Source organism: Ischnura elegans, chromosome 6 (assembly GCF_921293095.1).
Source record: "Ischnura elegans chromosome 6, ioIscEleg1.1, whole genome shotgun sequence".
Lineage (NCBI taxonomy): Eukaryota > Metazoa > Arthropoda > Insecta > Odonata > Coenagrionidae > Ischnura > Ischnura elegans.
The window spans coordinates 26,488,868-26,512,097 of NC_060251.1; the positions used below are offsets into that span (position 1 = coordinate 26,488,868).

A 23,230-nucleotide genomic window follows, 5' to 3' on the forward strand; every position below is an offset into this window, starting at 1 on the left:
ACCTTTGGAGGGTTGGTAAATTATGCAAAAACATACAGAAATTGGGTCGTTCAAAATCCCTGAAGACGGAATTCATTAATGAATTTCGGTAAATGGAAGGGAAAAATAAGGTACGACGAAAAAACCTCCCTCACCTAGCCATTCTGTCATGAGGAAAAAATAAAAAAACGCGAATGTCACAGTCCACTTTTCATGGGTATTTGACGTCATAAAATATTCGGCTCATTAACTCGTTCAGGGATCACTGATGGAAAGAATCGCTCACAGGAGTGCAAAAAAAAACACGGGGGACAGATACTCGAGTCCGTTGGGTAGCTGAGATGCGGTGGCCCACTAGGTATGAGGCTTTGGCGTCATCATATTGGGTATTAATTGCCGCGAAGGCCCAAAGAAGGAGGCGACGGATAAAAAAACGGAAAATACGAATGCATTTCCCTTCCACACGCTATCAAAATGGAGAGTGACAGAAATTTGGTGCACGTTTTTTGAACGTGAGGTATACAATGAAGGAAAAAAATTCAAGGAGAAGTCTACGAAGGAAAACCGAAACACAAGTTCTTGAGGTAGATAAAGGACATAAGGAAGAAGATCGTTTCAGAACTTTAACAACCAGCTAGGTAAAGGAGGAAATGGAAGGCTGCAGTAACGTAGGTACTTACGAAGGACGAGAAAAGACTGAAAGCCTTCGAGAGGTGAGTCTGGAGAGGAGCGAAGAAGGTGAAGTAGACGGGGAGGAGGAGGATCGAAGAAGTGCTGGACATGGTGGGTGGGGAGAGGCAGCCTCTAGATGAGATACTGAGGAGACAGAAAGTATGGATTTAGCTGGTACTTAGCGAGGAAGGGATGTTGAGCAGAGTGTTATATGATAGAATGTTGAGTAAAAGATGGAGAGGAACAAAGAGAATAGGATTTTTAGATAGAATGAAGGGGAGAAGGCCTTATTGTGAACTGACGAGGGAATTCCGTGAAAGGAGAGGAGACTGCCAGAACTTTTAAAGTACTCCATGCAGACCCACCTTATTCCGTAGAAACCTTTAATGATAATAATGAATAGAGATACGTGAAAATCGCACTTTCATTTTTATTTTATCGCGCTTTCAATAACTGTTTATCGCATTTTATAGCGTCTATTTTTCATTTTCATAATGAGGTAGATGACGATAAAATGTAGTGAAACACAGTTATATGACAAAATACTTTAATATACTATACTATATACTATATACTATAATATTTTAAATAATTAAGTTGCCGAACAATAATAAATTAAGGAATAAGACATATAGTGGCGGAGATGTAGCTTGCCCGCGCCCACTTGTAGTTCGCGGCCGCGTGGATTCCCAGCCAACTAGCAGCTGGCCAGTCGTTCACATGCTCTAAGCGGTGAGTGTCGGCGGAGCATTTAAACTGCGCTCGGCACAAAATGTACGAATTTTGCCGTGGAAAAGGCAAATTTGCGTAAAAATATCACAAAATTTCAGTCATCGCATCTATGTCGCATTTATTTGCGCACATCGCATCTATATCGCATTTGCGATTTTCACGCATCTCAAATAATGAATTACTTTTTAATTCGATTCTTTACCCGAAGCCAAGATGCTGCAGCTGGATTTTCTGCCGCGGTTTTAAAACCAATGGTATGTGACCCTGAAATTATGATTCTGTGTGAGCCTTTGACTTTTACAACATGCATAATGGACGTGCCGCGGACGTTTTTAGCCATACATTGAGATAGTCCACCATAACTGGGCACCCAAGTGTTTCTTTTGGCGGATTCACTGGGATGTGCATAGCACCACCAAAGACGCTGAAGATCACTGAAGGTTTTCAAAACATGACCAATGTTTAGGTTTGCGCAATGCTTTTTTCCAGGGAGACGCCGCGTGTAGTCATGCATACACTCAAAAGCCATCTGCATTAATGTGAAGGGAGAAAGACGCCTTGCAATGGCGACCGGAGGCAATTAAGACCGAGTGGTCAGTTGGAATCGCCGACAAGCTGCATTCGTCGCGCCATCTCCATTCCCGTCATGCACTGCGTATAAACACCTCGCGGTGTTTCGGAGAATGGCGCGCCTTGGTGCATGCTTCCATCATTCAAGGCTGCATGCGCTGAAAGAGAAAATATTGGTCCATGAACCGAACCATGAGGCACTACACATAATGAGGCGCTCAGCAGTACGATGGAAGTCACGCACCACGTCACGGACGATGCACGACCTACCTAACATTTTTTGTTCATATTATGGTGCCGCTATATTGGGGATTTCGAACGCTAATTTTCTTCTTCAAAGCTAATTTTTCTAGATGTTTCCCATTTCCGCCATCCATACAAAAAACTTTTTCATCTATCCAATGAGATTGATCACCAGAACTGGGCGGGCCCCAAACCTACTTTTTTACCACTTTTTTTTGGTAGGTGCATTTTCGAAATCGCAAATCAGCACCCTACGACTAGGCTGCTAAGCTCTTCTCGGCTTAGCCCAAAATCTCAAAATCCACCTGCGTTTTTCATTTCTTTTATTGTTAGTTTCGAAATTGGCGCTCGTGGAACTAGCGGTTCTAGGGTCACGGTGCGGTCTCGTTCATTTCAACGTTGAACTAGGGAAGTTCGTGGCACAGAAGGTGTTATATTTTTAATTATAAAAATAATATATGTGGCTCTAATAATCTAGTTAACTTATTGACGTAGGACAACTATCTCTTATGGCAATATACGAACTACCTCCAGCGGAAGAGAAACCTTGCGGTTATCGCAATTTTTTTCGCAGAGTTTTATAAAATGAGCGTTGTATTTCCCAAGTGAACTGTATAGAGGAGACACAATTCCATCCCATAGAAGACTGATTTCCGTTGTCACATCGATCGCATTTTAATCGGTTTTCAAAAATGTCCGCGGCGCAGCGATGAGCGCAATGCGATCCACTTTTTTTCCAATATTTTGCATTATCATAATTGATAACTTCAAGCTTTACTTTGTGACACCTCTCCATATTGCAAATAAATACCTGACGATGTAACCACGTTACGAATCCCGGGTCGTGCCCATATTAAAATAATAGTGAACCTTACAAATTTTTATTACTTTATTTTCATTATCATGTTTGAAATTGCAAGGAATAGCATTGAAGAGTTATGAATTTGATAGATTCCATCATCATATGCACGAATTTCAGTAATCATCCCTAATTATTACATATTTCCCCGTGAAACTCAGATCAATTTGCCCGTCAGCGACGCGAGTGGCGACTTTTGTAAACCCATTTAAATACGTTGTGGATGACAACACATTTAGAGGCCGACTTGAGGTTCCTCTTTTGTAATATTCGTGGTATTTCCAATAGTACCGATTTAATGCCGCTGGATATCTCTTCAATTGGAGGTAATCTGCAAGTTGTCTCAAAATATGAACACGTTACCGCAATGCGTTCCCGGGAGACACCGCATCAAGCAGAAGGTAACACAATATGAAAATGTCGGCCTAAATATTTTCAAAGTGAGACAAATGCAATAAAAATGGAATAGAGATAATAATCTTGTCTTTTAATTCGCACTGAATTTCTCGAAAATGGGAACGAGATATTTTGCACGACCAGTGCATACGACAAACAGTAGAGTTTATTCATGGGTCCTTCATTAGGCTGTCAGCACAACTATCATCGAAGGCTGCATGCCTGAATAGCAGAATCCACCAGGCGTCGATCGAAGACTTTCGAGAGCATTGTTTGCCAATGCCACACCCATTCGACCTTTTCAACATGCATCCCATATTCTTCGCACTCGACGCGCGCGCTCGAAATGATGAAAACAATAAACAGGGCGAACACTCGGAACCCTGGGTCGCTCCCGAAGTCTTCCGAAAGCGGAGGGGGGCTGAAAATATGGAAGCACAGGTTCACACCCGATATATTTGACCACACCCTTCTTTTAAGGGAACTTAACATAGGGAGCAAGGAAGTTTGCCCAGAAATCGATGAAGGGATCGTTGATATTGTGGACTACACAGAAGTAGTTTCCGATTGTCATTATTTTTTTATAGTTCCAGGCTCAATCAAATATATATTCTGCCATGAAAATTTGTAAAATGTCATATTTCTCTGGTATTGTCAAAATCGAAGGTAGTTTTCCCTACTATGTTAACCTTTGAGGTTTCCACATACACATTTATCAGTGGCCAATTAAGGAGTCCGTTGTCCTCAACGGAGGAGATAAAATTATGAAGGATAATGATATAGCACAAACAAAAAAGAAAATCATACGGCTCAGCCTCTTTTGTTCCATGCTGAAGTTAAGACAGAAAGCTCATTATCCCGGAGAAAAAACGGGGCTCAAAACGTATAAATAATAATCCTTGCCAGGCAAAACATTTTTCATCGAATATTTTTCACCCTCCCCCGGTGTTCTGTACGAGAACATCGCAACAGTAAAGGGTTTTCCTGATTCAATGGATCACTTTTAGTCGACATAGGACCTCTGCGAAAAACAATTTGCAAGCTTTTAACTTATGAGAGTCAAAAATATTTTCGTCATTTGTTGTCATATATCCACCGTTTTCCCGAAAAACACGATTAAAATCTCCAACTGATAAGTTCAACGAAGCGTATGAAAATTATAACCACTATCATTCACCTAATTTTCCCAAACTCCATTACCATAAATGAGTAACTATAATAGAAGAATTAAATCTTAATTGGTCTATTGATTAAATCAATGTATGTCCCTTATAAGCGTACCTTTAATTGATCCGGAACCTGGAAACAGATGTAGGCCAATATAGGAAGAATTATAGTGAAGACGAAAAATCGACGACACAGAAAACGCATTCTTGTACAGATTCATCATAAAACAATTGGCAATCCTCACCATTCGAAACGGAGTCAGAGATATAAAAAAGAGGGCTTCTACTTAGCACTTCATCCTGAAATGGAATGGATGGAGAGCGTGAATATGTACTTACCGCCACAGGTGAGGGCTGAAGCCGGAACATTTATCCCTGCAGTTGAGGCATGGCTGGCCTTCGTCCACTTCCTGAACTAGTATCCCCTGCAACCAGAAAGAAGACTATATTTAATGGCAAAAACGTGCGCAAAACAGTTAACTACTACCATGTCGGACGCTACTTTAAATCCTCCTAATTATGATGTCTTGGTGACCTAATTAGTAGCATAAAATATCGGAAAATGGTTTTTTAAAATCTCCTGATTGCGATACACTGGTTGATACACAATATGCGATATTTTGTCGGGCGATGCATCGAGATTTTTACTAAAAGCACATACTTTCCAAATGATATAATTATGAAGAAGTGTAATCCAATAAAATAAATAGTCCACGAGGTAGAGAGGAAGCAACTACTCCGGTTTGGCTATGCCAACAGGATGGATGACAACAGATGGCCAAAGCAAATATTAAATTAGAGACATGAAAAACTGAGGAAGAACAAGAGGGAATTACCATATAGACGTAAACACATGCAATTTTCCACCATCATAAACTTATATTCCGACTTGGGTTTCGATGCAATAACATCATCTTCAAGGTACAAAATTGAAAGAGTTTTTAATGAAGTTGTTACATCGAAAGTGCAAGATGTTGTAGTAAAATGGAAACATAGCCCGGAATAAAAGTTTATAATCAGAGCAGCAAGTTTTTGTTTCAATAAATGAATATTATAAACGGGATACTGATACGCACGGTAAAGCGGTTGACGTTCGCTGCGTCGATGCCTTCCTCGTCTGTCTGCATGGTTTAAAGCAGAAAAAACTGTGCGGTTTCCATTCGTTGGATAAATTTTGAGTGCGCGACCTCTCACCTCTTATTTCGGGGTTACCACTTCGGTGAACGGAAATAATAACGAGATAGTTTCTCTCTCGTAGCGCTTTATTTGCGACAACTCCGACACACGTCACGACGTGAATATGGTGCCAAATTGCCTCGTGTTTGTTTATATTTTTCCGCCCTGGTGACGGGTGGCAATGTAATACAGTAAAGTAAACAACATCCTTAAAATGGGTATTGCTAATCGCTATTCGGTGGAAAAACGTAAAATGACTGGAGCTTTCAGGATGAATATCTCTCCGGTGTCTCACCGAATTAAGTTCTACAATAGGGTAGTTTCCTTCATCAAAGAAAACGAAAGGCATTGATTGCGATTCGTTACCCACAATTAGTGTATTCATAATATACAAATTATTTGGTTTTAAAAATACCGTTTTAGACGAATGGCAATGGTCAATTTTATCCTCATTTGAAAAAGGCCATGCGAAGGCGCCCATGCGATGCCACTCCACGTGACGTCACAGGGACCTAGTTTCTTTACGAGTAGTCAGGAGTTTTACATCGTCTGAGATGACCAATGAGGCACAGAGCTCAGGGAAACACCTCTTAATAATCACCTATTAAAACTGGCTAAGGTCGGAATGTTTTCTTCGTTTGATAAGGTATTAATAATCGGTATTTAAGCCAAGCGCTACCAGCTAGCAGGGTACTCTGCTACCTGCTAGCAGCCAGCATCGCAGCGGCGCATAATATCCTCGCCCCATGGTCACCTCACATGGCAGAATCGGGAACCATACTGACGTCACACGGGCTTCTCCCAGCATTCATACTTAGCCGTCACGTTTTCGCGCGCTTGAAAATTTTCACTTTTTATTTAATCACGAAAAATAGATATCGTCCTTTAACAATCTAAAAGCGTGAAATACGTACTCTAGGAGTAATAATCTTTCGATTTAGGCAATAAAGAAAACAATAGGAAACCACCCTATTCTTCTAACGTTTCGACAATCGACCTACTCATCAAGAATCCAGAAAATATTATATACTAGCTGGCTCGGCAAACTTCGTACCGCCTAATAATCAACTAATAGCTCTTGGTAGCACCATTTATAAATCAAGAGCAGCTATACTAATTTTAATAATCTATGAATCATTATAATATATTATGAAAAAAAATCAATAAAACTACAAAAATAAGAATTAAAATGCCTAGTTAGAAATAAATTTTCTCCATTCAATCTGCATAGGTGCAATCTGCAATCGGTGCAGCCGTTCTCGAGTTATAAATGGCGTTAATAACACAATTTTCGACTTTCTTTAATACGTATACGTATACAGATATCTCTCGGGGGCCGATTCACCAAACTTATCCTGCCATGCCCTTTGTTGGATAAAATTGTTAAGAAATGAAGGGAGGCGATAAATGTTTTCTATGGTTTCCCACTTACTACTGAATATCTTTTGGGTTTCACACCGGGTTAGGCACCCCTTGTGATCATGGTTTCCGGGATTCCACCGCGTTGTTTGAAGGCTTATAAGGACAGTTTGATGTCAGCAGATATCTGAATTTAAGATTCTCGCGGGATTGCCGGCGAAACGGTAGTCATCAGACATCAATCAACGCGGTAGAATACCACAAACCATGATTTCATATACCACTCGCCGCGGAAGCCTTCGCAAGAACTTAGATTCATTAATTATGTGAGCTGATTTTGGCGATTCTTGGATACTTCTCCTCCATTGGTGATATACCGTAAGATTTCTCTCGGCTCGATCGCCTCCCCCCCCCCCCCCCCCAATCTAATCTCACGTCAGATTGTTCAAAATTCGTATTTTCAGTTTAAAATACGTTAATATATGCTTCACCGCGTTGGATTAATTTAAAAAATTCGTTTCATTATTATTAAAAGAGAAACACGTTTTGCTCAATTCAACTCGGCTTTCTACCAAATTTGATATTTCGATACTTGCCAGGACCCCCCCTTTCCCCCACTTGAGATTGTGTGAGAATCGGCTTGACCCCTCCCCCCCCCTAAACGTCTCACTTAATTAATGTATACCCTCTTAGGCGTTCAATTTCTAACGATAATTTGAAGTTGATGATTAGATTTGATGTTTTCCCTGGGCTACAAATATATATCTTTTAAATATCTATAGTTGGCCGATTCACCATACTTATCCAGCTAGCAGTGGCGTAGCCAGGCATTTCATTCGGGGGGAGGTCCAAAACCAGGGGTGCAAATTTTTGTAAAATAGGGTACTAAGTAATGGGTTTTGAACTAATTTTAGCACTTTTCACAATCGAAAAAACTTCATTTGATAAAAATATACTTTGCAAGTTCATGATTTTTCAACAATTTGTTTTCTTTTATAAAGTAAAATAACTGTGCCTTTATATTTTGGGAGGGGCCCGGACCCCCTGGCTACGCCACTGCCAGCTAGTGTGCCCTTTGATAACAGCCTTAGGTATCACTTAAGACTTGGGGGGTGATCAGATTTTTAACGTTTGATGCATCGCTTTGACTTCACCCGCCCAACTGCTCGAACAGAGCAGTTTTGATCCGCCGAGAGAGAGCCGCTATTTGAGATCTGTCGAAGCGTGTCTTGTAAGGTCAGCCATCTGACGCCAGCACGTGGAACTCTTTGGAGCGAGGAACTCCGCTCATGTACGGCGCGAGTGTCATAAGGTGTTCTCTTTGTGAGTACGTTTTTGAGGGGAAAGTGGGAAGGGATGGGGAGGGGGGAGGGAGGGCGTGGCGGAAAAAGATCTGCGGTAAAAAGAGCGAGAGAGAGCCGGAAATGCGATAACCCAAGTTGGAGGGGCAGTCGTGTGCTCACCAAGAGTGAAATATTCGCCGCGGAGCGAACACGAGATTCGCCGCTCACTTACTTCATATGAAATCGGGGTTGATAAAGGGGGCGGTCTTGCTGGGTGAATTACGGGAATCAAAGTTTTCTTATTCTGATGTAAAATTCTACGTTTCCATTAGTAGTTTTTTTTACAATATAGTGTAAAAATATATAAAAAAATAAATACAATGAAGGTCCCAGAAGAATAAAGAGAATCTGATGCTTTTTTAAAGGGTTATTCGAAAATGTTATTGCAGAGGTATTTTAGATTTCAGGGCAGTTTTGTGGAACAAATTCACTCTATTGATCAATAAAACCATATTGGATTATTTAATTACATAAGCTGTGAAATTTTCATTTTTAGCACTTCAACTAATTGTAAGTTGAACTTCGAACGGTTCGTCGAAAGTCGAACAATTACAATGATTATTGCTATTCTAAGTCGATTCCGATTCCTCAGGTAACAAAGAGAGCAACGGTTTCGTAATTCATGAAGTTAATTGTGTCCAGATGCGGATTAAGGTCAATACTTTGGAGGGGTAGATCACTTCATTCCGCGGTGCCTTAATGGTATGCTCTACCTCTCAGCGATTATGCATTTGAGGTCTGATACGCGTAGATACGTGGGTTTTGATATTCATAAATTATTTTTAACCATTGTTTGTTATGCTGGTGAAATTAAAAATTCCATTGGTGAACCATTTTAATATTATCATCTCTTGAATTCCAATATATATCAAGAGTGACTGTCGCCACCCCTTAATACGTCACAGTAGCATGAATAGCAATAGTTTCATAATTCATTACATAAATCGCGGGACAAGCTAGGACGACTGATTACATGTTTTTTCTTACTTTAAAATTTCTAAGTATTGCTTTAACTTTATTTCTCCGCGGAAAATACTTAGTTTGATTCAAATTTAGCACTGATGCACTTATTTTAATTACAAACCGTTGGCACCTTTCAGCTTGCCTTAAAATGTATATTGTGCTACAGTCACGTGCTTCATGGAAAGATTCAGGAATGCTGAGAGCTCAAACCTCACGCACGAATGTCTACGCCTGATTTTTACTTCATTATGCATATAACCATGATAACCTTAGATACCTATGCGGTGCGTACTAGGGGTATCTTTTGAATGCTGGTGATTAGTCACTCCATGCCAAACACCCTAAAGGTGGCTCGAAGGGAACTATGTAGATGTAGATTGTCAACTGAAAAATTGGAACCTAATAACGAATTAAGCACGACTAAAACACTTTCTACAGTTCCACAACACCTCTTACACCGTCGACTGGTACCTATTCCATCAGAGTCTTTTCAGGATCAAACATAAAATTTACAAAACATGTGAGCCATATAATATTTTTGTCAATTCTTAGTGCGATGGCATGCCCATAAAAAAACCATCCAACGTTGTTACGATCTTTAGCCGTAGCAACGATGGATGTCGCTCCTCGATGACATCGTTGCTACGTATAAGACTGTAGCAATGATGCATGAAATTATGCCACGAGAGACGAAGGTTTTCTTAAAAATTAGAATTTCCATTTTGAAAAGGAAAAATTGCAAAAAAAATTGTTCCACAGCTGAAAATACTCTGCTGTACTTCAATTTTAGATACTTATTCTCATTATTTATGACAGTTAGCGTAGAATATATTTATCATAATAATTCGTTATCCATAAATATTTGGCATTTTAAATCCTTAACCTTCGCCCTTAAGTTCGTTAACCACAGAGAGAGATAGGGTTGTCGGGGAGGACCGAGAAAATAATTACCTTACTTACCTTGTCTTAAGTAATTAAATACCGTAATCAAAATTCGCCCTCCGCAAAGAGCTAACGTAGTACTTCCTACTCTCCAGTTATCAATATTGTATTCCCCTTACAATACTATTGTGATCTCTTAATTATTTTATTTCACGTTAATTAACATATAAAATATCATGGGGTTCCTTTATTTAAAATCATAAAAACCAACCTTATATATAAAGATCTTGACACATCCCCTTATCCCAAATACATAGGTAATCTATTACGCCAATGATTCCCAGTCTCCATGTTTCATAAATAAAAAGAAGTATTTCATGTCAAACTTCCATTACTTATGCTCACAATCAGTACCACTGAGAAAGTAGCAGAACGCTCAAGTACCTACTGGTGCAGCATACCCAAGAGAAAGTGTATTAATGCCTAAATCTTATCTATTAATACACACCTCCTATCTCTCGCAGATATTGTCACCATGGCTCCAAAACCACGCTGCATTCTCCACCACGTCATTCAATAACGTCCGGCGCAAAATCGATCGAGAAATATAGATTGATGCAACCGGCTTTAAATTGCAAAGGCTTCACGACATAAGTGCTTTTCCAAAAGCACTTGTGTCGTAAAACCATTATGTCCATTATATTTTCAGCATCTATAAATATAATGTAAATGCGTTCAACAACTTGGCTCATAAGAGTATGCCATGTCCATGGAATCTGTGAGAAACATCAAACTGCAGCGTCTGATAAAAGATAAAATCCTCCAGCAAAAAAAATGGTTATTCGGCTCATGAGTACTCGCCCACAAACTGGAATTCACAGTCGACCGATTTATCAATTTGCATATTATGGCCTTGTCTGCATTCAACCAACCCAAAATATATTCAACAATGCCAAAATTTTTTTACTATAAAACATTTAATGAAAAAAGGGAAGCAAAAATCTGATGCTGTAATTAGCCCCTTGAGCGCCAACCGATTTTGTAAGTACTTGGCCAAACTTATCGAGGCGGTTTTGCTGATTTTGCAGTGGTTTAGGAAATTTTCTTTTCAGATGTACAAGTGAATGCAAATATTCAGAAATTCTAGGAACACTTTATTACTTACATGTGATTTCACTTTTTGATTAAGTAAATCTCGCTTGCAACGATTACGGATGTAACGAAATCCTGAATATAACGAAGTGAAGGTCCCTTGTACTTTCCTATTATTGCCAATGTTAATTTAATATAAGACACGGTCTCAGGCGTTATTTTGTGGAATTGTTTTATTATTGAATGAAAAAAATAACTTTGTTTTATTCCACACTTTATTTTAAATAGCACGACCCGGGTTTCAACATCTAGTGTTATTTCATTCAAATATGTTAATTTACCCGCACGCAACGACCACGGATGATAGGATTCCCCGCTGTTGCGAACTGTTCTTTTGTCCCTTGGGGAATTATTTCCTCTTCTATAAAGAAATTAAAGCCGTCTTCACTACTTAACCGTTCCTTGCCTCATCATAAGTTGTTCTCACGTGTGGCTATCACCACATCATCCTACCGTTGAACATAAAATTCTTCCCTTTACAGCCGTTTCATGTAAAGCGTGGGACGATGATTAATTCTTACGGAGTTTTTGCTTAAGTAAAGATGATTTACGGATTATTAGCCGGCAATCCTGTAATTTATTGGGCAAAATCCTTTATCATGGGTAAAACGAAATCCCGTTTCTAACTAAATAGAACGATGGTCCCCAAAAATTCGTTATAAGCGAATTTTTGTCGTACATAATTTTCGACAATTTTTTTACAAAATACGAGTTCCGTAATAATTCAAACAAAACAATGGATGATAAAATAAAATGAATATTGACTTTTGCGAGAGACAGACGGAGCGCGACAGCGCTTCCCGGCACTCTTTAGGAAAATAGAATGAATGAAAAAGGTAATAACCACTCCAACCTCGGCATTTGGAGGATGCGAGTAATATCTTAGGTAATTTACACCAAAAGGCAGGGGAAGATAAGGATGGAAAGAAACTCGGCGTCGGCGTTAACATGCTCTTAACGAAATGCGCCAAGGGGACCACGACGTGCGTCCCATCCGGTGGACGAATTACTGTCCTTGAAATTTCCTCCACGAAGCAATCGAGCAGGGAGACGGCAGCCCCTTAAATTTCTCCGCCGCCTCGACCGACGCAATTTGAACCCGGGCCCACGAGATGGGAGGCCGACACTTGAGTCTCCGTATTAAATCGATAAAAAATTCTTCCTAATATATTCCTACGTTTTTCAAAATGAAATAGCATAAATAAAGTACTTATATTCAATAACCAGCTAATCACAATAGTCAACGTTTCACTGACTCCATACAAAACGACAGTTTCGACGTAATCGACAAGTTACGAAAGATATTTTGAAATCGAATACATTTGTATAATACGAAGGCGTAAACAACGGCGCTTACTATGATTTAAATTGATAAATCCCATGTTTTCAATTAAGATGACTAGCATATATTTCTCATCACAGAAAAAAATATCATTTCATCATAACCTTGAAATTAGCTCTTGAATTAGCTACAGCAAGCAAACAATTCGCGCAGCATGACAGAGAAGAAAGGCAGCTAGGAAGAGGAAAAATATCTTAGCACTTATTGCTCATCGCCATTTAGCGGCAACCAGCTAAAGTCTTCAGATTGCAAGGGCATTACTGAGCTTCAGAGTCATACAGAAGACCCTTCGTCCAAGAAAAGGCTATAAATGGATGCAGCATCACAAAGAAGTCAATAATAATACCGTTGCACCACGTAACGAATTAACGAAGATAAAAATTCTTGAAATGTGACTGCATTGCAAAAAATAAAACAGAAGAACGAAGGCGTGAAAAATTTTTTTTAAGGTGATTAGATAGATATACTTAGCGTCTAATGAAATAGTTTATTCTACAGAAAAGAAGTAGGAGATTAAGTAAAAAGGAGTAATAAGATTAGGATCCCACGGTGAGGAAGAGGGAATTAGGAAAGGATTGAGACAAAGCTGTGATATTTCATCCTTAAAAATCAACATCTACATCGAGAAAGCCATTAATGAAATCAAAGAATAGGCCTCAGGAGTGAATATCCATGGCGAAACGTTTAGCATGCTACATACGTAGCTGTCATATCCTTTTCGGTACGGCGCGCCGTATACGTTTGAATTTTTTTTCCGCTTAGCTAAGTGAAACATCGCTATTGCAACTAGTTCAGTACTTCCTGACAAACGACAGAATAAGAGAGAAGCATGATTCACAGAAATCGCCAATGCTGTTTCTAGACATCTAATCAGCCAGTAAACATGACCAAAAATAACTGTAGTTATGTTCCTGGTCTGAAGAGGATGACAGAGAAGGATTTGAAAAAGATTCTGGTTAATATGAGAAAAGTTAATGAGTAGATAGCTACTGAAAATAAGCACAAAAGAAAGATATAATTATGCAGCAGAAGAGAAGAAGTCAAGCTTAACATTAAAATCGGGAAACAAAAACTGGTACAGGTGGATGACTTCTGTTGCTACAGAAGAACGGTGAAGAACAAATGGATCGACCAAAGTAGAAAGAGTAGGAGAGAATCCTAATGAAGCCCTTGGTAAGAAGATGGAACAACCTTATAGACTATATCTTGAGACATGGCGGCCTGATGAAGAATATTGTCGAGGAACAAGTAGATGATGTAATGTATTCAATTTAATATTTTATGTTAATTCCGTTTTACATAAACAGAAATTAACATAAAATATTAAATTGAATACATTACATTCCTCCCTCTTAACTTGAAAATAAACAAAACACATTAAGTAATGAAATAATATGGAAGCGTCATGTTGACCAAATAGTAGGTTTGCAGAATGAGCAGTTAGGGAGAGAAAAATTAAACGATTGAATTTGTTATTGTATTTTGTGTGTGTGTGTTTTTTCTCTTTCTTTATTATTAATGCGTTTTGTTTATTTTCAAGTTAAGAGGGAGGAATGTAATGTATTCAATTTAATATTTTATGTCAATTTCTGTTTATGTAAAACGGAATTTATTTCTAAAAGATTACCCCGGAGCCCTGCCGATTGTTGAGTTGTGGAATAAACAAGCTTGCGAATGGTTGACGGTTTTACAGATTGTAATTATTTCCTTCGAAAAGTATCTGAGTAAAAATAGTAGTAAGGTGGAGAGATCACAGATGGCAAGAACGGAAAAGGAAGACCTCGACCTAAATATATAGAACAGGTAAAGAAGGGCGTGAAAGAGAAGAAATACGTAGATGCGGATAGATTAACCGATAGACAGTAGAATTGATTGGAGAGCTGCATCAAACCAATAGGTTGCGTTGTTTTGGTGAAGGCGTGAAAAAATGTGTAAACTATAAAGAATAAATTGTTCACAAAATCGAGGAATTTATCCAATTTTATATGTTTCGAGCTATGAAGCCAATTTGGCAAAGATAATGGCACCAGCGTCGTAACTAGAAATATACCTTTGGGGGACGGGATAGCCTGGAGTGGCGCTTCCCTCCTCCCCCCCTCCCCCAGACAAAATTTTTGAATAATGACATGTATGGAAATATATTTGACATAATTTTGGCACTAAAAATTGAACTTTAAGCAGATGCCGTTATTATATGTCAAAAATATACAATAGTTTTAAATGTTTTTTTTAATTTCTCTGAGAATTTGGGGGGGGATCTATCCCCTCATACCCCCATAGTTACGCCACTGAATACCACAACAGATAAATATTCTTCAGATATGAACGACTTGCGTATAAAAACACCGAAGAAAAACACCTACGGAAAAATGTTTGACCGAATGCTCGTTCAGTCTCTTCCATCTAAGTTTGAGGATGGTGAACGTTTCCTGAACTACACTCGCCCTCGTCTGCCAAGGAAGAAAGAGTAAATATTAATATTTGGCCGGAAAATGCTAGGAGGCACCGCTAAAGGCTGAAGGAAGACGGTTACAAAAAGGGAAAATAGACCTGTGAAAAATGTCAACCCCGGTCAAGACCAACACTAAAAAACTTGCACCAAAAGCTATGTCTAGCAAATTATTAGCAACGTTTCTTCACCAGCGTCTATCTTACCTGTATGGTACGGGAAACGCACGTTAACGTAAATTTGTCATTAGAAAGAGTTTAAAATGGAAATGAAATAACATATTTTATGTCACATGGACCTCTGACGTGTACTAAAATGGTCTCAATCTCCATCTTTTTTATACGAGGTGTGTTCGGATAATAACGTGAATATTAGTTTTCTTTTAAAAATTTATTTATTCGTCTACGTGTATTGGTCTGCGCAATAGCCCCGAAGGTCCGTGGTTCGATTCCTGGTCCAGGAGACTTTTTATCGAGGCAATTTATGTGAATTTCACCGCCGTTTGTGCGGCAGAGTTGAAATGCTACGCAGATTATGTATTTTATTTCTTCGTGTAAGTTCTCTTGAACCTTTAAATTCGTAACCAAACTAATTGTGAGTCCTTAAAAATGACACACTTCCGAGGAGCAATTTTGAATAAACATGAATAACTTCTACAACATCTCAAATAGTTTAAATTCATATTCCAGCGTTCAAATTATATATAAATTCATGATTGTTTTATATATATCACCTAGTGATCATACAATAATTTCAATAAGTCACGCCATAAACCTATGAAATACACTTCTAATGTCTCTAAAAATATTAAGAAGGACGGGAAAAATTTTCATTATTACTTCAGTATGTACTTTGTCACTACTTATCGCATCACATTACTATGATTTAGAATTTGATAATGTATCATACAAAGAGTTTTGCGAAACAAATACCAAAAATAACTTGATTAAATAAGCATGAAAGTCTGCTGGTCATAGAGATTTGAGTGAAGGACATTTCTCCTTAAGACATGCGCTTAAATTATAAATACGGATAATAATTCATACACGAGTACCTTTGACGCGCCTCTAAAGCCAACACCAACATCTACAAATGTTACCTTATCAGAGATAAACCGAGGGATTAATACATTACTAACATGCTTAGTGGATAGATTTCAAGATAATAAAATGTTTTTCCAAGTAGAGACACTCCTTGAAAAATGACGAAAAAGTTATCGCCGGAAATAATCGCTTAACTGACTGCATTTATACTATCAATCAATCTTCCAAAGAAAGACACGTGAAAGTGCGATAAAAAATTGAGATAAAATGGTGAAATTTAAGCAATCACATTAATGGCCACTCAAGACCACCTTAGCAGGGGAATTACTTCTCATGAATTCTCTCTTCAAAGCAACTCTAGCAATGGAAAGCGATACATTGAAAGAAACGCGTTCCAAAGCTACTGCGGGGGCATTGTACCTTAAATTCTAGTGGAGAGGATAGAGGAAATGCATGCTTCTTCTCTGACAACTCATACAATGAGAAAAGCATAAAATAAGTATTTTTTTAAGCAGTCACGCTCACGGGCGCAAGATAATAGTGTACACCCAGAGTGCATGAACATCAGATTATGACAACGGGATGACCAAAAGATATGAATTAATGTCAGATATCCCGCCAGTCACAGTAAATTTACCAGCTACATTTTACTCATTGCCGCAGCTTATCGTATTCCCCTTAGCATATTCTACTTCCATCTTTGATTCGAAAAAATACGCTAATTCCCTTTCATTTAATCAATAAAAGATAATTCCATCCTTATCCTTCTCCGCTTACTTCACATCTTCCTCTCTCACACAACGTTTAACATCCCATCCCAGTTAAGCGTTAATGGATGGGAAAGTAACATAATCTATTTAAGGTATTTTAAAATGTTGACTTCTCAATCGTCACGGCGAGAGAATGTCAAGTAACCATCAAAGGTATTGATATGAATCGGGTAGTTCTAAATTAATCGCTTTCGTGGCAATTAGATCTATAATAATTGAAACGACGGAAGTTTCCCTGAATATAATATCTTAAACAAAAAGGATATTATACAAAATAAGCATTTGCTGATAGCATGGAATAAATGCACATAAGCAAGGAAACAACTTATATCTGGACCCATGTCATACATATGACAGTGATGCAAAGACGAAGGCTTCAGAAGAGGGTAAGAGCATTCGAAACCTGGTGCCAATGAAAGCTACGGGAGACGAAAAGGATCGACGGATCGAGTGTTGACGAGGGTAGGAGGAGAAAAAATGTCTTATGGAAACTGTAAAAAGATAAAGTCCTTCATACATGATGATCTTATGACGAAATTCGTCGTAGGGCAAGCATTAAGTAATAACGGCAGGTAGGTCTCCGATGAGGTACACGAAACAGGTGATGAAGCATCAAAAACTCTAGAACAAATCTCAGATTAGCTCTTTAGAGAACAGAGAAGATAGCTGCACCAAATCAATCTTCGAATTGCTCACTGTTGATGATGATGATAAAAAAAACTCCCCTGGACCGGAAATCAAATCAAGGACCTTTCGGTTTCTCGGGCCACTGCGCAGACCATTTTTCCATCCACAATCATTATCACCATTGCATCCTCCGGAGAATTAAATGTTTTCCCCCTGGGATTATCATCGGCCAAAAATGTCGGAAATAACAAACGCAAACACCTTACACCATTTCCTCCAAAAATTGCCATTCGCATATGACAAATAATATAGAACTGAGGGTTTATATATAATAATACTTTCACAATTTAGGTCCCTGGATTCTTTTCAAGCCTTCATTGAAAAGCCACTGGCTCTTTGTCATCCAAGCAACATGAAACATAAGTTAACATGAGCTCTGCGGGTGAGCAACAAGTTAAATGGAGAGGTCATTTCGAGAATACTCGTAGTTTCACCGACCTTATAATTGTATTTTCATTGGAGAAAGAAAATTTTCTGCAGACCTACAAAGTTTGCTGGACAAAATTCAAAGATGTTTATAAACAAAGGAGATTAATTGCAAAAATAATCCAGTTAGTGAGGTTTCTAAAATTTTTAGTACACCCTCCCCGGAAAAAAATTTCTACATTCATTATCGTAGACCATCGTACAATTAACGTAGACCATCACCAAATACCTGTGGACTGCAATTTGAAAAGCTGGATGATGACCAAATCTTCTTGTTCTAATAAGGAAATTTCACGTGGAAAAAGAAATGTAATTTCAAAATCATAAAATACAAAAGTTAAGATTGATATAAGGCTACTCTCATGGAAATAACTTTTAATGATAGTAATAATTTAACTCATCTACACGCATATAGTCTGTCTATGAAATGCGGAAAGTATAATTACAAAGTATTAATAAAATAACGTCGAAGAAATATTTATCAAACACTTCTTTTATCATGCCTCATGCTTTAATGAAGTCATTCATACTTTCTTCCTCCATGAGTCCGAAAAAGTAATCTTAATCCTACCAATACGAACAAGCTGCCAATGCATAGCTTATTTGGATTCTCACCCCCAACCACTGAGGATGGGAGTAAAAAAAAACTTAAAAAAAAGACGGAGCGACTTGCGCAACGGCCAGACACGCGACCGACTGATATTTATCCGGAGAATTCCGAACAGAAACACGAGCGATCTATTTTTAGAGCGGTGGTTTCCGATTCCTCCGAAGGATATTGTAAGGATGCTACCATCTCCGCTCTAGAAATATCATAAATCGGCGTCGAGATAGATAAAATACGGATTCAGGCTGGAAAAAAAGCTTACATCAACGTGTCACTAACGATTACATAACGAAAACAAAAAATTATATGAATGAAAACCGCCGATATAATTACATCATGCATTTCCTCCACCGCATTCATTAATATTTTTATGAAACGCGTTCGATTTCTTGCATAGGGATTGACAATTTTCCGAAAATTTCATCCCAATTAGCTTTATAACTTTATAGCAAAATAACTTGAGCTTCCTGTGCCACATGTTAAAAGCCTTAATTTATATTTTTGGAGTTTTCTCGTTTCATCAAGGCTTTAAATATTTTAAGGGACCCTGAAACTTGTATGTTAAAAAAGAATGAAATTTGACACCATATGAGTGACAATTTGAAACACCATATGAGAATATATCTATGCATTCATCTCGAGACATTAATAATTTCAATGGCAAAATGAGAAAAATCATACTTCCAGCTAAATATTATTTGGCCAAGGACTAAATGCTCTCCTGCAGTTTCTGATCTCAAACAGAGTTTTACATAAAATCTCCAATGATTGCCTAAAAAATCGAAGCTTTGGAAAACAGATTGCGTGATTGATCTCTTTTGAGCGCAGGTGGTTTTCGTGATTTTTAGACGACTTTCGTAAAGATTGTGATTGAAGCTATCGACAATTTATTCTATGACTTCCAAGAAATAAGCTATCACATATATTTAGTTCGATTTAAATATCATTTTATAGACAGAAGTTACGTCTTTATGCGCGCACTTTCAAGGACCGTCCGCAGACATCAACGTTGTGTGCACACTTTCCCACCCAGACTTACAAAAAGTGTAGCATTAGATATAGCCAAGACGTACGCTGATAAGGTCGAAAACTTAAAACTCATGAGGATTCCTATTGAATTAACCTAATCTGTCTGGAGCACATATCCCCCGGGAGGTACTCCAGCTTGCGACCTATCCATTACACCGATGCCAATTAATCACTTGATCAGAATTCAATAATTTCGCACCTTTAAGCTCTGACGGAAATTTCCGTTTTCACTCCCAGAAATATCAAGCCTGACTCAAGAACGCGTCAGGCGTTTGGAAAAATTCTCTTTATATAGAACGCTAAATACTGTAGAAGTAATGTCATTTCCTCAGGAGAGAAAAACATTTATGCAATCTCCAGGATAAACGAGAAATTAACTCAAAATATAATAAAGAAACATTTTAACATCGGATTAAAAAAGGGGCCGATATATCGTCACCTTCAACGATTTAAGGCTTCAGTCAAAGTCAGCAGGTCAATAACTGTATTTTATAACGTTTTCATAAACTCTCTTTGTTGTTTGTCATCTTGTCCGGGTCAAATCTTGCAGTTCAATTTTAACCCACATTCCGAATAGCAATCAAGCTGACATTTTTACGATATCTCAGATCCAGATGACAATGCAATATTCTTCCACGTTTACTATGAATTTAACTGCATTTCGGTAATAGAGAATTTAAAACTAAATATGGATATTAAAGCAAAAAGAGGCCACCAAAATCCGACGGCAGCTGCAGCGCTGCGATCATTGAAAGGAACGAGTATGATGAGAGTCATAGCAACAAATTTGTTTACATCAATGTTCATTGCAAAATTGATTGAACAAAAATTTACCAGTATTCTCTTTAGTTCGCGATAAAAACGTTGCTTTTTTACGATTTTTTTTTAATTTTGCATAATAATTTACAAGTTCATTGACTACAATTATCATGGCCATTGTTCAATTATTTAAAAATAAACCTTCTCTCACGTAACATATGAGGCATTCTGCGCCCAGTCCCCAGTCCACCAGATAATGCTGCCACCATCGGCCATTGTATTCCCGAATAATCGCTCTTCGCTATACTCACTCGGAGAGAAAAGATAAGCCGAAGTGAGTGAATTTATTGAAGGCGTGTCCGTTGGGTAAGCACGAAGTCGAACGAGTATTTGAGAGCATAAAAATATTACAAAAGAAAAGAGTGGTTCGAAAACCGCGTAGGAGAAATAGGACGAGATAGACATCGAGACGAGTTTACAAACAATAGTAGCCATGGGTGGGGGAGAATAAGCTGTCGGTGTCTTCAAAGGAACGAAAAAAGATTTTGACATGTGGGAATGTGGATGAAAGGGACCGAACTCACAGCTGGACGAAATATTCAGTCGGCTACACTGAAGCCAGGTGTAACGTTATTTTACGATGCATTAAATGGTTTGTTTTGAATTGAATAAAAAAAGCTTCTACATACAAAGCACCATCATTTATTGGAAACAGTGTTTGTTACACTAATCGATAGGGGAAAAATATTCTTAATAAGAATGGTTCCATAACATCAGTATTTCGATACTGGCATGCCAAATTAAAAGGAAGAAGCCAAAAAGGGATTAGGAAAGTGCAAACACCTAAAGTTACCTCCGCTGTTTCCCTCGATTCCCTGAAAAAAAGCGCTTAGTTAAAAAGGCGGCCAATGTTTGAAATGATTCAACATGAAATACGCAAAAGATACAGTATATGTTCACTTTAATTTTTACTCATACAACTTGTTTCGAATACGACGCAAGAACGAATGAAAACTAGTTGAACAATTCAATATAAAAGTGGACATATATCTACTACATACATTGCATATTTCAATATACATCATTATGTTCCACAACATCTCGCCTCACACTGTTCATTTCATGGAATGATTTTGTTCTGCCAAACTAAATTTTCATCACAACTAATAAAACGTTGTAAATAAACTCATATTACAGCGGCAGGAAAATTGATCCAAACCTCATTGGCGCGTAGGGCGCGTAAATGCGGCCAGCTGTGGTATTACTTGAATATGATTGAGAAGGAATGGAGTGCAGGCGATATTTATCGCCAGTACTCAAATTACCGTCAACTGCCCAAATGGATATGAAAGATAGCTAAATATAAACATGCAGTATATTTCTTAGCTTTTCAATGGTTATGTGTCATATTCTGAACCTCATGATATGTTCTGAGAAGATTTTATGATCAGAATAACAGTCCATATTATGTGCAGAATCCCATCAAGATCGCCAAGATTTGATCCCAAGAACCTCTAATCCATTTCTTGATACTTCAACTACTATACTACCGCAAAAATGTGCGCTCAAGAAGTATATACGCCCAATATACGGCTGCGTTCACAGATTCCGCAATGAGGATACATACCATTCTAGGTGAGGTGCGAACGAAAGCATCATTCGAAAAATAAAATTGTGGTAGAATTCGTAGTGGGGACTTCCACGCGTTGTCATACTGAGACGTATACAGTTGAATTTCTCCGCAAAAAGGGGGTACGTAGTTTTAGAATTTCCGGTCGGGTGAGGATATAACGTGGATATAATTTGGAAAGGCAGACGTCTTCACGTAGTCTCAGAGCTGACAGCATTCAGATGCCAATGAGCTTTGCGTTAACTTTTTATCCGCCGCTCTAATACAAACGTAAAATCATTCAAGTCTCTTTCCATGTTTCCTAGAGACATAATTAAATTTTTTTAAAGTTCTGTCATTACCTTTAATCCACTGACTATCTCTTAGTGTTGGAGAATTCATTCAAATATGAAGTAGAAATAACGAGGAATGTACTCCTGTAACATATTCTCAGGAATAACTGATAATTCCAGGCGTGAAACATTTGTGTTAAACCTTTCCATTATAGAAAATGAAATAATAAACATGTAAGCAAACCTTTACAACTCTAAGGGCCGGTTTTATAATGTCTGGTTAAACCTCACGTTAAGTTGACGTGGAGATTACGGTAACGTGGAGTTTAACGAGAGGTTGTGTTTTATAAAGCAAATCCTACCGCCGGTTGGCTGATGGGAACTTTAACGAGAGGAAAGCGCAGCTACTGTAATTCTCATACCAACAATTGATCGCGAAAAGTGAAACAGACGAAAGTCAAAATTGAAAAAAATCGAGTTGGAGAGTGGTGAAAGAATTGTTTACGTTTGTTTTGAAGCGATGGTTAGCTTTGAAAACGAAGATGACGCCAATATTTTCGGTTTTAATCGTTGACGATCTTATGGTCAATCATCAGTGTGTCGTTAAAATAAAAATACTCGCCTCGATCTGTGAATATTTGGCATGTACAAGTGTTAATTGTGAAAACCATAAATTACACGGAGATAATGAATTACAATTTGTTAATGGATTGAATCAAGGTGG

At 38.2% G+C, this 23,230-nt stretch overlaps 1 protein-coding gene across 2 annotated transcripts in view; it reads right to left on the bottom strand.

The window, feature by feature from the left end:
• The window catches only part of LOC124160213 (four and a half LIM domains protein 2), a 772,571-nt gene that overhangs the window by 727,878 nt on the left and 21,463 nt on the right, over positions 1-23,230 (bottom strand). The window contains exons 1-2 of one of the 2 annotated variants that reach the window (XM_046536010.1): positions 5,694-5,759; positions 4,957-5,042 (exon numbers count right to left, since the gene is read on the bottom strand). In XM_046536010.1, the coding sequence (XP_046391966.1) occupies positions 4,957-5,042; positions 5,694-5,744 (137 nt within the window). In that variant the 5' untranslated portion in view covers positions 5,745-5,759. Of the gene's footprint in view, positions 1-4,956; positions 5,043-5,693; positions 5,760-23,230 lie in introns of those variants that run through there. The other variant, XM_046536011.1, reaches the window with a different exon arrangement.